Source organism: Pygocentrus nattereri, chromosome 23 (genome assembly GCF_015220715.1).
Source record: "Pygocentrus nattereri isolate fPygNat1 chromosome 23, fPygNat1.pri, whole genome shotgun sequence".
Taxonomy (NCBI): Eukaryota; Metazoa; Chordata; class Actinopteri; order Characiformes; family Serrasalmidae; genus Pygocentrus; species Pygocentrus nattereri.
In genome coordinates, this window is record NC_051233.1 from 11,401,421 (window position 1) to 11,419,270 (window position 17,850).

General features: G+C 39.2%; 1 protein-coding gene across 1 annotated transcript in view; it reads left to right on the forward strand.

Moving 5' to 3' along the window:
• The window catches only part of ubash3ba (ubiquitin associated and SH3 domain containing Ba), a 53,789-nt gene extending 42,422 nt beyond the window's left edge, over positions 1–11,367 (forward strand). The window contains exons 8-14 of the mRNA XM_017701788.2: positions 370–490; positions 995–1,117; positions 3,997–4,089; positions 4,357–4,501; positions 5,018–5,124; positions 5,480–5,589; positions 6,932–11,367. Of these exons, the coding sequence (XP_017557277.1) occupies positions 370–490; positions 995–1,117; positions 3,997–4,089; positions 4,357–4,501; positions 5,018–5,124; positions 5,480–5,589; positions 6,932–7,069 (837 nt within the window). The 3' untranslated portion in view covers positions 7,070–11,367. The remainder of the gene's footprint in view (positions 1–369; positions 491–994; positions 1,118–3,996; positions 4,090–4,356; positions 4,502–5,017; positions 5,125–5,479; positions 5,590–6,931) is intronic.
• The last annotated feature ends 6,483 nt before the right edge of the window (positions 11,368–17,850 follow it).

The window sequence follows — 17,850 nt, forward strand, 5'->3', positions numbered from 1 at the left end:
AATGTTGCATCTTTTTGAATGTTGTTATGCAGTTTTTACGTTAAAATGTTGCCACCTCCTTTAAGTATCGTAACACTGTAAATGTATGTAACACATGTATCTTAGGTGAACATGCCTAGGTATCTTAAAGGTTGACCATCACTGAAAATATGTCTTATTTCACTTTTTCGCAGTCAAGTGATCTATGCTTGTTGTTATGCTTACACAGATGATTCCTACCTAATCCAATCTCTTTAGCCAGTTTGGTCTTGTACATGTATATTTATTATTTATTAAAAATATGAAACATTTCAGAAATCCATGACCCTGTCTCTGTTGTAAAATGTTATTTGTAGTGACCGTTTACCGCTATTCTGACTCCTGTTCTAGATGCTGCGGACCAATAGCCAGTCTCTATTGCCTAAGCGGGCACTGTTTGTGTGTCGCCATGGTGAGAGGATGGACGTGGTGTTTGGGAAACACTGGATCACCCAGTGCTTTGATGCCAAAGGTTAGGGTTCAGTAGATTGTACCTAGTAGACTTTAGCCCTATTGGAGTTGGATTAGTTTCACCTGTGCAATGTACTTTAGTTAATATAAGTGGTTACTGACAGGGTCTGTCTAGGATGAATATGCAGGGTGTACTTTTTCAGTTTGACAGCAATAACTGGAGCAAAGGGCCTTCTGTAGTTGACTGGATAATGAGCTCTCTCAGTTGAGATGGTAATATGCTTCACACAACACAAGAACTAATCCATATCAAACTACTGCCAAACACAGTGCCTTAACTTTACTACCTATTTTATATATTTCAGTGCAGCGGCCCAGGCCTATGCAAGAATGCCCAAGGCACATATTTTATGCCATACAAATCAGTCGCTTATATCTTTTATACATCCAATTACACAGCCTTCATGCTGAGACTAAACCATGTCCAATTCTGCTTAAGAAAACTTGTTTTCAACATGGCCATATTCTGTGTATTGATATGTTATGTGTTATGTGTGGGTTGCAGGGCGTTATATGCGAACCAACCTCAACATGCCATGTAGTCTTCCAGCGAGAAGTGGTGGATACAGGGAGTATGATAAGGACTGTCCCATCACAGTGTTTGGAGCCACACAGGCTCGCCTAGTCGGTCAGTAATACACAAAAACATTCTAAAAAAACAAAAAACACTATAAATATTTGCACTTACATATGGCAATTTCTACTGTGGACTCTACTGTGTGCTGGTCAACGAATTAGAATAATTTGAAATAGTGCAATCATGAAATTCTTTGAATGCATTTTTTGTGCAGAAAGCAAATCAGGTGTTCACCGCACCTGTCCTACTCGTTAGACTAATCACAGAACTCGTTACCTGTAGAAAATTTGCTCAGCTGAGCTTTCCAAAAGGCCCATTTAGGCCATTTAACTGTGACACTGTTGTTTTATTGAATTAGAATAATGGAGAAACCGTTTCATTGAATTAGAATAATTTTTATTATAATTACAATCATCACTTTCTCAGTATTTTGTGGCTGCCCCCTTGGCTTGTATGACTGCCTGAAGTCTCCGCGGCATCGATTTGACCAGCTTGTCGCAAGTTTCCGCACTCACAGCTTCCCAGGCAGTGGCGATGTTCTGCTTCAGTTGGTCCAGCGTAGTAGGCTTTCTGTCGCGAATTTTCCGCTTGACGATGGCCCAAAGGTTTTCAATGACATTGAGGTCAGGCGAGTTGGCCGGCCATGCCAAAACTTCAAGCTGTTTTTTAGTGAACCAATCTTTGGTCGACTTTGCCGCATGAGCCGGTGCAAGATCCTGTTGAAATATGAAGTCTTCTTCGCCGAACTGTTCCTCAACAGTCGGAATCAGGAACGTTTCCAGAATATCTTGATATACGGCAGCATTGACAGTCTTCTTGAGGAAGCAGAGTTTCCCTACACCTCGAGCGGACATGCATCCCCAGACCATAACGCTCTGGGGAAACTTGACGGATCTTTTCACGCACTCGTGGTTGTAGGTTTCGCCACCACGACGCCAGACACGAGGACCTTGGTCACCGAAGGAGATGCAGAAGCGTGATTCGTCACTGAAGACCACTTTCTGCCAGTCTTCAGCAGTCCACTCGCTGTGTTCTTTGGCCCACTTCAGCCGTTTCTCCATTTGTTTCTTGTTCAGCATCGGTTTTACTGCTGGAACGCGAGATTTGAAGCCGAGTTCGCGCAGACGACGGTAAGTGGTTGATCTGGAGACGTCAGCGCCGGTCTGCTTGTTCCACAAGTCGGTGAGCTCGGAAGTGGACTTGAACCGGTTGCTGACTGCGATCTTTCTCAGCTGCTTGTTGTCGCGAGCAGAAGTTTTTCGGACGCCGGAACAGTTGGTGCGCTTGCTGCAGTTTTTCTTGAGAGCTTTGCAGACGGAAGACTGGCTGATGCGGAGCTGCTCAGCAATTTTAGTTTGGGTCAAGCCTTGTTGGCGAAGGGCTTGAATTTGAGCCACTATTCCGGTTGAGAGGTCGCGCTGCTTACCCATGATTGATTTTACAACTTAGAAATTCTACTCAACCCTGACTTTATACTGCACAGTGAACACTCTTCACAGAAAACAAAAATTTGAGCATTTATTCTAATTCAATGAAACGGTTTCTCCATTATTCTAATTCAATAAAACAACAGTGTCACAGTTAAATGGCCTAAATGGGCCTTTTGGAAAGCTCAGCTGAGCAAATTTTCTACAGGTAACGAGTTCTGTGATTAGTCTAACGAGTAGGACAGGTGCGGTGAACACCTGATTTGCTTTCTGCACAAAAAATGCATTCAAAGAATTTCATGATTGCACTATTTCAAATTATTCTAATTCGTTGACCAGCACCTGTATAGTACATAAGCTCACAGGACAAAAAATTAGTTGCGTGCATCATTTCTTTTTTAACACTTGGTTCTGTGTTCTCTTGCCTTAATAACAATGCCAACCTTAATAACAAGGTAATCCCCAAATAGTGATAACAATAGGCTTCAGATAGTTTCTTTCCAAGTTAGCCTGTTTTCACAAACTGTGCACAAATTAGTCAGTTTGAATTATTGAATCTATTTCAGCATTTCACCTGCTGTTCCAATTGAGAACTGAGATTGAGATCCGTAGATTTTACTGATCAGTGAAAATTTGCTGATTTGGTTTGCTAAATCATGAAACCATGATGTATCAGGGGGAAACTGAACTGGACTGAATGGGTGCATATATTCAAAATGTGCCCTCAGGTTCTTGGTGCTGTAATGGTAAGCTAAATGTAACTGACATAGCTTGCGTACAGCTTTATCTTGAGATTTCACAATTTTCCCATGTACTGACCTTTTAAATGCTGCTCTGAAGTATTTCCAAATGGGGCTTTTTAGATTGCATGGAATGCAAATCGCTCTCTCTCTATGGCCGAGTTAGGCTGTGAACTCTGCTATCATTACCACACAGTTGTTGAATATTTCACTCGTTTCAGCTTTATACCTACATTTTCATTTTCAATCATGAAAGTGTGACTTGTCTGTCATACAGTGCATTCAGTACAGGCCTATGCAAGTAATCCAAGGCACAACAGCAGCAGTAAAGTTGCTTTTTTCACAATCAAATATTTCCTTTTTTTTTTTTCTTTTTTAATTCAGTATTATAATTGAATTTAAAATATTTGTTGACAGACCTACAGTGTTACTGTTTGACCAGTAACATAGAGACCTTGCAGTTGTCATTCTGGTATGTGGGAATTATCAGTGTTGTGCTCAAATATGAAGCACAAGGTCAGTGGAAGAGTGGGCTAACATGGACAGGAACAATCTTGATGCTGGGGTAACCCTTACCTGACAGCACTGGCGCTGTGGTATTAAAGAAGAAATGATGGATGTGACGATTTTTTTTCCCCTCAGGGAGCTTATTGGTTTGAATTGGTTATTAAACAAGATTTAACAATCCACTTAAAGCTCAAGATTGGCTATGAATTGTAAACACAGGTTAATAAAGATGTTTGTTCTACTTTGTTGATTGTAGGTGAGGCCCTGTTTGACAGTCATACAGTGATAGACTTTGTTTACTGCTCTCCATCCCTACGGTGTGTGCAGACAGCCCATAATATCCTCCGAGGTGCGGTCACCGTTATCTCTCTTCTCTTCCTCTCCAAATTCTATTTAACCCTCTGTCCTCCACTTACAATGACTAAGCGCTTCGAGTCCCCCCTCCTTTTGCTTTTATTAGGTTCTAGTTTACCATTCATTCTTATCCCCCCCTTCCCCCCCCCCCTCTCTCTCCCTCTAAGTTCTTTACCAAGGTTTTTGAATAATAATAATAATAGGCTTGTATCTCTGTTGCAGTCACTCACAGTCCTTGTCTCTCTGTCTCTCACTTTCTCAGGTCTTCAGCAGGATGGGAAGACTAAGATTCGAGTTGAACCAGGTCTCTTTGAGTGGACCAAGTGGGTGTCAGGCACTTCCTTACCTGCCTGGATCCCACCCACCGAGCTGGCTGCTGCTAACTTTAGTGTGGACACAACTTACAGGTTCTTTTTCCATTTCAAAACATGAATCACTCAATCTAGTGTATCTTTTTTTTGAAAAAAGAAATCTGAAAAAGCTGAGAGGAACTTGAGATTATGATGTTTGTAACATGCAGAACTGTACAAAAGCAATAGAACACTTAAGATTGTGCTGTGATGTTAGTTGTAATGACATTGGCAGCACACTATTTAATCAACCATTCAGACTGTGTAGTTAGATCTAACTGTCGTAAAATGTATTTGTATTATTATTATTATTATTATTATTATTATTATTATTATATTTTGAAATGTTCTCCTAGTTTCGGATGGTATTATTTACCTTGTGACATTGTGAGTGAACTGTTGTGTATGTTCTGTTAGCCTTGAGAACATTCTCAGAGTGAGAGTGCTGATCTAGGGTCAACCTTTGCCTCTTGTGTACAAATACATGCAAGTGCAAAGGCAGAGAGTGTTGATTCTAAGTTAGCCAATAAATATGGACTCTGGAGCTTAAATGGCCACGTCTCTTTTGTCCAGACCTCATATTCCCATCAGCAAGCTGGCCATGTCGGAGTCCTACGACACCTACATCAGCCGCAGCTTCCAAGTAACACGGGAAATCCTTACTGAATGCAAAAGCCTGGGTGAGTAGCACTGCTGTGAGGGTTTGACTTGCAAACATTAACACCATTTAAAAGATCACAAAAGCTTGGCCCACCTCCCCAGAATAAATTCATTTAATAGATCCGGTGTAACTTTCCACAGACAGCATTTGCTACTCTATCAGTTGGTTTTCCATATGAGGATTAAGTGTAAGATTAGACTAACTTGCAATGTCAGTGGTGATTCACCCCTGAAACTCCTTTTTGTGCCACGCTTAGGCCTAATCTAAAGTATACAACATGACCATTCTTTTGCTAAATACCAAAAAATACCAAGAAAAAAGTAAATCTGGTACCACATTGCTATTTTTTGCTAAGTGTGTTATTTTGTTAACAGGAAACACAGTATTGATCGTGGCACATGCTTCCTCTTTGGAGGCGTGTACTCGCCAAATGCAGGGTCTCAGCCCCCAGAACTCCAAAGACTTTGTGCAAGTAGTACGAAAGGTCAGTGTTTGTACTGTTTACTGTTTTTTTTTTTCCTTTTTTTCTTTTTTGTTTTCTTTTAAATCATATCAAGCACTGTAAGGATAGAATTAGTTTTACAAGACAAGGTTCTGTATTATTATTTGTAAGGGATTTGACTGTCCGATTTGTAGGCCTTCAGGGAAGCCTGTTGATTTCTGACCTTTAAAAAAATAAATGTGTAATTTTAAGTTCATTTTTATGCAGTCGAATCATGCTTGGTTTAAACTCTGTGTGTATTTTAGTACTACTCGTTTCACTGTCAACAAAAGGGTTAAATTCTTGAAACATCCAGCAGAAAATTATTAATTATTTTGTTATCTACGTGTGTGTATATAGCTAAGCAAGCTCTCCTATTGGTTATGACTTTTTAACAGCTGAAGTGAAGTCTTTGAGTTAGATTATCCACCAGTGTATTACATAGTGACAGAGAAATCAACCAACTACATTTTGATTTCCAGTGGCTAGGACCAATTTCATGAGGGTAAAACATCACGGGAAATTCTGAATACGTTGCTCACTGTGAATACAAGCAGCAGCCTAATCAATGGGTTGTTAGAGATAGCTCTATACCAGCCCTCTACTATAGAGTCACTGTGAAACTGGCGTAAGGTTTATACATGCTAATGTGTCTGTCACAAGCCCAAAGTAAAACATGGAATGTCTTTTTAGAAGGTTCAATTATTTTTTTTAATCTAGAATGGCCAATTATATGAATATCACTAGCAAACTGCTGGAGCCCCATAGGACTGTTAGCAAACGTTAGCATTACCATAGATATGCAGTTTTGTGTTTTGACCGAGTTTTGACAATATCCCAACTTGAATGCCTAGCTGTAACAGTCAAAGTTTGCTACTGGATAAGGTATCGATTCACCTTCCCCAAAGTCCCCAAATATAGCCTAGGTTGAAGAGTCAAAGCCCAGATCACATCATTACATGACAGGTGTCACCATCAATAACAATTGCACGACTGTGTTTGTTAGCAGGTTTTGCCATACCAGTAGTGCTAGGTGAATTTTAACAGGACTACTATTAATATTACTATTATAAATGGGGCTGTTTTGTCTATAAAACTTCACAAATCCCAAAGAGATATCACATATTCCTCACAAAGAGTGGGAATGTGAAAATATTTTTTCACATTAATGTGGTTAATTACATTACAATACACCACAGTGTGCTTTTTATGATGGTATTAGTATAAATGTGGCATTACTAGGGCTTTTTTCTGTTTCAGCTTATCGTGATATTTTTTTGCTCACCCCTATTTCTCTTCGTATTTGAGTCTGTTAATATCTGTCTTTCACCCTCTTTCACTCCAGATTCCATATTTAGGTTTCTGTGCCTGTGAAGAGATGGGTGAGACAGGGGTGTGGCAGCTTGTGGACCCGCCTATCCTGCCTCTCACGCACGGGCCCAATCACAGCTTCAATTGGAGGGAAACTTTATTGCAGGACTGAGGTGCTTCACCTCCTTGGGTTAGTCCTTTGGCTCTGCCTTCTATGCTTCTCCTCTAAGGGCAGCTGAGAATTGCGCTGTCAACTACTCTCTTCTTCCACACCATCGCAAGCGTGCAGCATTCCATCATGAGCAGACCAAAACACAGGCCAGGCTTCCACAGAACAGTCCCCTCGCTGCTGCAGTACACCGTGCCGGCTCTATACATTTTTTTATATATGGCAGCAATGATATGTGTAATGTCTGTGTCTGTAAATGTGCTCAAATGTCTATCCCCCCTATTAGAGGGCAAGCTTATTGGTCAGCAGTCACAGATCGAGGTGGAAAGTCAAGGATTGCTTTGAAGAGCTGTGGCAAATTGGAAAGAAAGGAAGAAAAAAAAAACTTCACAGCAACACATTCCAAGCATAACGTGAATCCATCAAGTTAGCTGCATTCAAATAAAGCAGAATTCACAGAACATTTACAGGTGTGGAGCTTTAAAGTGGATGATGACCCACTCAGGTTTCATGTCTCTGTAAAGAGGCCATGTTGCACTGGCCACATCACATGTTCAAAAGCGCTGAGTCACCAACAAAGGCTTCCAAGACTGCTGCCTGGTGGCCCAAGTCTTCTTGGCCTTGATCTTTCTCATCAAGTGAAGCAGTAAGGTCAGTTTGGCTGCCACCAAACACACTGTGAGAAACAGAGTTATAGCATTTTGAAATCTCCAGACAACAAAGCACAAGACATGAACCCTAATGCAGACAATCAGAAAGCCAGGACCACTAGGAAGTAGCCGATGCTTTTTGGACAGCTGATTGTCTCCATGCTGTGCTGCAACTTTTCACCCAGTTCGCCTCAGGATGATGGTTGGTAAAGGGCTTATTTTAGCAGTTCATGCTAATGGGGGGATAAAAAAAATAATCGTTGTTGCATGCTATGTATTTTCCACAAAACGAAAGCTATTTATCGACTATCTTTGCTGAAAAGATCGCATCGTTTAGGTTCCACATGGTTTGTAAACACTTAGCGGGCCCTTTACAAGCCACAGGTCAATCAGCAAGCCTTATTTTTTTGCATAGTGGAAAACAACCAAACAGAGAAACTTGGAGATAAGTCTACAAACATGTACCTGCCTGTTCATAGTAGCACAGTTCAAACTATTTTATTCCTTTAATTCCTGAATAGAAAAAAATATGTAACTTCTTCTATTCATGTATTCATAGCATAACTTGCTAAGATAATTTTTCTGGTGCTTCGTATAAAGTATTTTTTGGTTTTGCTCTGTTAAGAAAACAGAGGAATCAAGCTGTAGCAAATCTGAAATGCAGCTATTGTTTTTTCCTCTACTCTCCTCGCACGCACTATACATATCGGCCATTGCGAGCCACTCCTTTTCCAGATCTGTTCAGATGTGTTTTTTTTTTTTTTTTTTTTTTTTTCCTCAGTTGATCCAAACTACAGAAAGAGGCTTAATGTAGTTTGGTGCTGTAGTTTTTGCATCTTATGCTAGTGTACATGTGCACATCAGGTTCAGTAACATGCCAAGAATATTAAAATTAGGATTACAGCATTTGAATTTCTTTTTTTCTTCTTCTTTTTTTTGGTAAATCTGTCAGTGTTACCTTGTGGCAATTTTTTTGGAGGTTTTATTCATATTTTGTCATAATAATAACAATAATAAGTAAAAGCATGCGTTTTTATTTCCTTGTAATTATTTTACTCTAATGGGGCCTCTCAGTCATGTAGTGGCCTATTTTCTTTCTCTTTGTCTTCTAAGCTATGTTGGCTTCCCAGTTATAAGGCATAGAATTATTGTGTTCATGCTGGGCCCACAAATGTGTTCTTTCAGACCTGCTGTTGCGAGGTTGGACAAGCTTTTTACATTTCCATTCAAACTATTTTTATTTATTTTTTTGTTAGAATACTTATTTGTGAACAGCTGTGGTGTTTGTTTACACGTGTACACATGTTGCCACCTAACATCAAGTTTCCAGTTTGAAGTGCTACACCAGGGGCGGCAACCCAAACGTCAAGAAGGGCCATTTTGTCCTTTAAATAAAAATCAAACCACCTTCGGAGCTGCATTTTATATCCATTTACCATCTTGGCTGTAATATGTGCTAATGTGCTAGTATAGGCTAAAAATGAAAACACAGACTTACTTTGCTCTGCTTTAAGCTTTAGCTCAGCCACTTTTTTCACATCTCTGGCAAGAAACATTACCTCAAAAATAGAACAGTTTCTTGAAAAATGTCTCTCAGCTTCTCGTTTGCCAGCTTCATGATCCAGTTTCACCTTAAATGGTGCCTGAGGTGCCAGAATGTAACTGCTTCACCATTCTAAGGTAGAACGGGAAAATTCAAACAAGCTGGTGAATGAGGAGCCAACTTCAGTCTTGTGACTTTTTAGCGTTTGACAGTTTTTTGTTGCAGATTAAACGTATCAGCAAACCAGCCAGAGTGACTCTAAAAGCAGATAAGTCCATTTTTCTCCAAATTATTGATGTTCCTCTTAAATCTTTCTCTTTGCCATTTCATTAGCTGCTAGCTAGACAAGAATTCTGCTGTGGAGCCGCAAAAGGGCTGTAAAAAAGCTGCATACGGTTCTGGAGCCACGTATTGCCGACCACTGTGTTACACTCGCAAAGCTGTTGTAGCAGTTCAGGTTAGAAAATGAAAGAAATACAGCACCATGCTAACTTTAGCTCGATTACATGACAAAAATGCAAGTCAGAGTTTGTTTGCTAATGCTTTGTCCTGCCAAGCAGCAGTTGCTGCGAAGGAACACGTTTGTGGGCGGAACATGGACAGGTCAAACTTCCTGCTGTTTTAGTTTACCGTTATCTTGAAGCATCTTAATGTTCACCATTTTTAGTTTTTAAAACTTGCTTCTTGTGAGGTTGTGTGTCTGAGTGAGTGCGCATGTGGTTCAGAGAGTTAATTCTGTGCAAGATGAAAATAGCAGTTGCCAAACGCGCCTACTATATAGAGATCGTTGTTCTTCCAAATGAAGTCGCCAGTCATGCGCTCCGGAAAACAAGGCCAAAAAGAGATGCCGGAAATTCTGTTGGCAGCTGTGCTTGCCTCGATGACGTCATTTTTAAGCACCGACTCGGCCGTGCTAAGTGTGCTCTTGTTCCAAATGTGTCTCGTCTTCGCTTAAAGGAGGTAGAGAAAGCGAGCGAGAGCAGGTCTGAGATTGTTGAGATACTGTTGAGTTTCTGTGAGCTTCAGGCTGAAAGAATCTACATCTGTTGTCCTCAAACTCCACAGTCGCGTCACTTTCACAAGAGATTGGAAAACGTAAGGTTCTGATAAGTTCAAACTATGTGATGGGGACAGAATACTAGTATTGCGATTCTGTTGCAATATGCTTTAAGTTATTACTTTTTGCCGTTCTTTTTTAATACTGTTATATAATTACACCTTCGCAGACATCATTAATTATGTAGCAAATAACCTTTTACATTTGATTTGCATTGTTTTGACAGGTTTGTGTCTGCACTTCCAACCTTCTTAGCCAAATTAAAGCTGTGAAAAATGAAAATAGATCAGATCATTTTTCTTTTTAATGAAACAAGATGGACAGAACAAGACCCCCCCCCCCCCCCCCCCCTGTCCCCATTCCAACCAGTTTTGACAATGAAAATGATTGTCTATATTAATGGACTACATGGTACAGAAGTGGCAGATTAGGTTGAAAAACGCCAAAGCATGTCTTTAACCGTAAATCAACTACCAGTTTAACGATTACGTTGGCGGACGAGTGAGCAAGTGCAGGAATGGACAAGCAGGATGGCAGGGATTGCAGATGGGAAAACGAACCAAGCTAGCGATGTCCGCACTGAAACGTGTGCTACCTTTTGTATAACCTTGTGAACTTTTGCTTGACCTCTCTGTAAGCCATATTCATATTCCTCGTTAGACTCCAGGTCATTACGGTTAAAGAGGACAGCACTTGTATGAGTGCTGTTTTTCAGTGATGTTCCTACTTAGGGTCATTATTAAAGTTCAGCTTTTGAAGAGTCCTATTGCTCTCATTCATGCCAACTCTGCATGCATGAAGAAGATACCAACTTCACTTCCTAAAGGTAACCTCTACTTGAAACAAGTACACAAAAAGTATAATGGAAATGATGTATATGTATTTAAATTATTACGTTGGTTTTTATGCATTCCAAAAGTGTTCCAGAAGAATGTTCTCTATTTTGTTGCAAAAGATCGCCTCTGTAATTCTGATTGTTGACATATTTTACGACCTATTTTAACTGCTTAAAAGATAATTATGTTTGAAAATAAATGTTTTATCACCATGAGTTGTGTCAGCCCTGTTTAATTATTTGGGGGGGAATGACTAAACAAGATGTCAGTTCAGGTCAAAGTTTATTTCTATAGTGCTTTTTACACTAGGCGTTGTCACAAAGCAACTTTACACAAAAATCCAGCTCCAAGCCACATTGAGCAAGCCAGTGGCAGCAGTGGCAAGGAGTGAGATGAACCAAGACTCAAAAGGGGGGAACCCATCCTCCTCTGGTCAGCACTGGTTGATAGCAATGTTTGTTTAGTAATGACCAGCTAAAATATGTTCTTCCTTAAGGTCAAGTCAAGCTCGGAGCTTGTTTACACCTTTCAGTAATATGGGTTCCATGTCTGGATCATATGTGGATGTATTTTGGCTGGATTCCGTTTACACTATAATCGTGTCACTACATCACAATCTCATCCAGAAGGGTCAGGTGTAGCTGCAGGTTTTCATTCCAGGCAAGCTGGAGCTCAGCTTATTCCACTTGTTTAATCAGTTGGTCCCCAACTGATCACGCTTTGTTGGAATGAAAATGGGCAGCCACATGCACCCTTTGCTGATGAGATTGGACAACCCAATTTACAGTTTTTTGTTATTTAAACTGCACCCCCAGTGTGGCCAGATGAGATTTGAGTTTACTTTCTCACATTAAAAAGCACATCAACACAAGTGGCTTCCGATCACATCCATTTATTCCGCTTGCCTCTTGGTTTGAGGATAACTCCGAAGGGGTGTAGAGAAGTCATTGGTCAATGTCATTTTTCCAGGCATGTTACTACACTTCAATCAAACGTTCAATACTATATTTAATTTCTCTTAAATTATATAGAATGTTCTTAATATAACCATAGACATTTTAGGAAGGTAAAAAAGGTCTAATCTGACCTTAATGCTCTGTAAACTCGACTCAAACCAACATTAATAATGAAGTGCTATACACTGCACATAACGGCAAACAGCTGCAGTGAAAGAAAACCACTTGGTCACATGGCTGGTTAAAATTTTATCAGCTGGAAAATTCCCGAGGCCCTCTTTAGTTTGCTGTGCTTGCAGCTCTAACAGCGGCCACTAGGTGGCAGTGTGTCTTTAATAACAATGGTTTCTGCTAACGCCTTCAACGTTGTCTCAACTCACTTGGATGTTTGTATCTGGTCTCTTTAGTGGGGTGGGGAGCTCTGGTCCTGCAGGACTGGATTCCTGCACAGTTTAGTGTTTGTTAAAGTCCGGCCTTTTCTGCCTCGCAGAAACGTGTTCATGCACGTGCCACCAGCAGAGCTGGTTACTGTGATGCTCTTCTTACTGGGATTCCTAAGGAAACACAGCATCTCCAACTCATACAAAATGCAGCAGCACAGATCCCAGCTAAAACAAACAAACAAAAAAGGATCACATTACCACCATATTGCACTGGCTGCCTGCATCTTATAGAATAGATCTGAAAGATCATTAGTGTTTAAACCTTGAAATGGCCTTAAAGCACCTGGGTACCTCATAGAATGTGTGATTTTCTGTTAGCCTATTATCTGTAGGCACTGGCCTTCAGCAAATAATAATTTTTTACATACAGAAAACATGGAGAGGCCTGTTTTGCTTATTATCCTTCTAAACTGCGGAGCTCAGTTCCACTGGTTATTACACAGTCAACCTCAGCGCTCACTTTTAAGAAGCATTTCATTGACCTTTCGATTAAATGTATGTCTTTCTAGTGTTTATCTTGTTCATTTGATTAGTTATTACTTCATATCATTTAAATCAACACTAAACTATCATTTATATCATTTTTTTTGCCTTACCGCTGTTACTGAACGGTATCTATAATAGGCGAAAAATCAAACTCAACATTTTCTTCCAGGGCTGTTAAACTTTATCACTGGACTACAAAGCACTTTTAGCTGCCACCGGTATCAAAAGTTCTCTATAAGAAATGTTATTATTATTCATTCATCTTCTAAGCCGCTTATCCTCCCGGGTCGGTGGGGGGAGCTGGAGCCTAATCCCAGTGCTCATTGGGGCAGAAGGCAGGAAATACCCTAGACAGGTGGCCAGTCCATCGCAGGGCAGACACACAGACATATACATTCACACCTAGGGGCAGTTTAGCATCTCCAACTCACTTGACTGCATGTCTTTGGTCTGTGGGAGGAAACCGGAGGAAACCCGTGCAGACAGACAAGTTTGTATGGAACCTATTCCATCACTTGAAAAAAAGGCCACACAGTTAATCATAATAATGAGAAATTGTATCACAGTTCTGACTTTCTATCTCATAATAATGACAATGTTGTCTCATAATTAAGATACTAAGTCATAATTATAACATAGTAAGTCCTAATTGAGCTACTGAGTCATACCAGTGGGGTCCAAAAGAATAACAATTATAATCATATTAATCTTTATAACTTTTCATGCCAGTGGCAGCTGAAAGTGTTTAACAGACACTCTGATGTAGGCAGGAGCTTTAAGCTCATTTAGAGCCTTTAAAACTAATAGCAGAACTTTAAAATCTATCCTAAGAGCTCCAGGTAGCCAGTGCAGTTATTTTACAACGGGAGTGATATGATCTGTCTCTTTCTATGATGTGTGCTGCTGCATTTTGTGCAAGACCACTTTGAAAATAGGCCTATTTTTATAAGCTTGGCCTCGTAACAATAGACTTATAACTACTTATAACCATTTTCAAAAAGAGTTCTATACAGAACCATATGCAGCACCTTCTACATCAATAATGATTATCAAATAAATGATTATGATTGTTTTGGTACAACCCGACCACGACCCAGAAGGAAAAGCAGTTTGGATGATGTGTGTATGTGTTTGGTGCACAAACCTATGCAAATAGAAATAAGCAATAAAATAGAAAAAGTAGATAAGGACTCGGGAAATAGGTGAAGCTTCATCGGAAAAGACTTGCGAAATTAACTTTTAGACAAATGTTAGATTTTCAATCTTACTTTTCAATTAAGTGGAGAAAAATTGAGGCTTTGAGTATATTCTCCAACCCACAGTTTCATGTTCCTCAGAGAATGTGTGGACATCATAGGTGGGGTGAAAGGAGTGGACTGTGGGCTGAAGGTTGGGCTTTTTTGGGCAGTTGTGTGCAAAGGGAACTGTACGATCTGAGCATCTCTATTGTCGCAGCTTAAGCAGTGATAAAACATGCTGATTTATTAGAAACACTCCAACAGTCAGTGTAACTTCTGTTTGCTATTCTCAAAATTCTGCCCCCAGCCATCATCCAAAGGGACAGCCGGGCTTCCTGCATCAAAGAGTAATTCCATCTATTTTTCAAATGTTTTTTTTTTCCAAATTATGCATAATTCAATCACTGTGATGTAATCTTAGTAAAGTAATTTGGGATGATTTTTAAACGAAACGGTTGAGATCGAGATTTTGCTGTGAACCACTACAGCCATTGAATCTACAGCTTTTTAATGTAACATTGATAACTGCAAAATAATGGCTCATAATGTGCCTCGACACCGTTAATGGATTATAGAGATACATTTAAGACGAAAGCCTAAAGGCGTCAGGTGACGTGTTCACAAACACTTCATGTAATATCTTATTTTGAAGGAGGTTTTAGTGCCATTGAACTCCTCTGACGTCTGGTTCCCATCACCAGCGGTGTCTGTGTATCAGTCCGGTTTTCTAGACTGGATCATTTCTCATCAAACCGCCCTGAATGGTTTAGTTTACATCGTCATGTTTGAATTATGCAGAAATGTTGAGCTGTTCTCCAGAGTCTCCTCACTTTTCACAGCCCCACACCACTGATCATACTCCCACAGTGGACTGAAGACCCGGCCTTCGCATTAGTGCATTAGTGGCTCATGTTGAGTAAGAATTCAAACCAAAAAAAAAAAGATCCTCAGGATCAGCAACGGTCTGCGAAGAGTCAAAGGTGAAAGGCTAGAGGTCAGGGGCCCTGCGATGCTGTTTGATCAATAGGCGCACAGCAGACTCCCTCCAGTCCTCTGATCCTGCTGCCTCAAGCGCAAATTATCCCTCTCACAGGTGTTGCTGCAGATGAGTGTGTGTGTGTGTGTGTGTGTGGGAGAGAGAGAGACTGAGTGGGAGTGCTTGGTGGGTTGCTCTCAGACTTAATATTACTTTTAACACGTTTTATTTCTATACACATAATAATTAATTTAATAACACTTGGAAGTCTTTTCAAACTCTTCAGCTCACTGAAGGAAGAGTGGGTGACCAACATACAGTCATGTGCAACAGGTGGTCAAATTACATGTTTTGTTAATTTTCTATGTGAAAATAAGCACAGACACTTTACAGAGAACACACTTCTGCATATTTCAATGCAAAATTACTATTTGCTGAAATTAATATAGTGTGTGTTGAAAAATACATTATCTTTAACTGAGTTCTCTATAGAGGATGTGTAACTTATTATTAATTAGAAAATCAACAAAATGTTGGCATCAAATTTGATCGCACATTGAAATTTTAACAAATTTTCTTCAATCACAGCACAATATTAAAAATAAATATAATTTAATTAAATAAAACTTGTTTATTATTACTTAATATAAATAAAATAGGTGCTGCTACTATTACTACTATCACTACTACTACGACTGCTACTACTACTATTACTACTACTACAACTATTACTGCAACTATTACTACTACTACTACAACTATTACAACTACTACTATTACTACTACTACTACTATTACAACTACTAATACTATTGCTACTAATATTATTATTACTACTACTATAACTTACTACTATTACTACTACTATTATTACTACTACAACTATTACTACTAGTATTACAACAACAACAACTACTACTACTACTATTACTACTACTATAACTATTACTACTATTACTACTACTATCACTACTACTACTACTATCACTACTACTACTAATATTACTACTACTATTAAATTACTACTACTATTGCTACTACTATAACTATTACTACTAATACTATTACTACTACAATTACTACTGCTATTGCTACTACTTCTACTAATACTACTATTACTACTACTACTACTACTACTACTACTACTAATATTACTACTACAACAACTATTACTACTACTTTTACTACTACAGCTAATGCTACTATTACTACTACTATAACTATTACACTACTATGACTGCTACACTACTATTACTACTACTCATAATAATAATAATAATAATAATTTATTATTATTATTATTATTATTATTAAGAGAACAATACACTTTATTTATAAAATCTATACAGTTTAACACAACAATTGTCTTCCTCTTCTTCTTCTTCTTCTTCTTCTTCTTCTTATAACAACACATGTGTGTCTGTTAAGCCAGGGTTACATGATGTTTAATAATAGTTGTTTGATAGCTATTGCATTTTGCCAACCATAAGAAAAAATTGTTATTTCAACATAAACGCAGTCCTAACATCACCCTTGCTCCCTATTGGTTAATTACCTTTAATACCATATGCTGTTAGCGTGTGGGCCATCATAGCAATGTCCTATAGGAAAGCTAAGATTATAATGTTAGCCAGTTAGTACTCAAAACTAAACCTAGTGTCTTGTCACCTGTTCCTTTTCCATTTACTTCATGAATAGGAAAATGGAGGAAAAATATATCACAGATGGTCAGGTCAACTAGCTTTAACACAACTTCAATTTAAAATGATAACATCAACCTGCCAAAAAAAACAGCGTAGACCAGTGTAGTTGGTCACCAGCAAAACCAGCATTTGTTGCATTTTGCATGCTGATATGATGGTAAACAAGTATGACCGTGTTGGGTGACCAGTTAAACTAGCCACGAACAAACACCAGATCAGCATAAACAGGCCCAGATCATCAAGTTAGAGACTTTTGGGAACAAATATTTGGTGCCCCCTCCCTGGCTACCTACATATTTTGGGTGGTCAGTGATTTATTTAATTTTTTTAATGATACCCCAGCATGTTACACAGGACCTATGCAACACCAAGTGCAGTGTTTTCTTCCAGTCGAGACAAAAAACATCAACACATTAACCAATGCAGCACATCTCTGTGTTGGCTGAGCAGGCCAAACATTTACCCCAGTGAAGATGACATCAATTAAAATTGAGTTGCAGAAATGTACATAAATACAAAAATAACAGCAAACTTAAAAACCCAAACTGACAAACATCCTAGCTAAAGCGTACTGCCCCAGCAGCGTGTGGTAATGTTTTTCCCCAAGATCCCTGCTGGAGAGGATAGCTCAACTTTTATTTAACTTGGTTGACATTTCAAATCTGTCAAAGAATCAGGTCTTGCTTTTACAAGTTCCCCCAGACACAACCTTTTGAAAAGCAGGGGCTTTAAATTCAAAGTACATTGAAAGAAATGTTAGCTCAATGCTAAAAAACCTGAAAGCTTAACTGAGGTAATGGTGAAGTAGAGAACATTTGCTAAGTGGTGATTGGATGTGAAAATGAAAAGGATGTTTAGGAAACACATGGAGAGTTTTGGGATTATGATTGACTGTA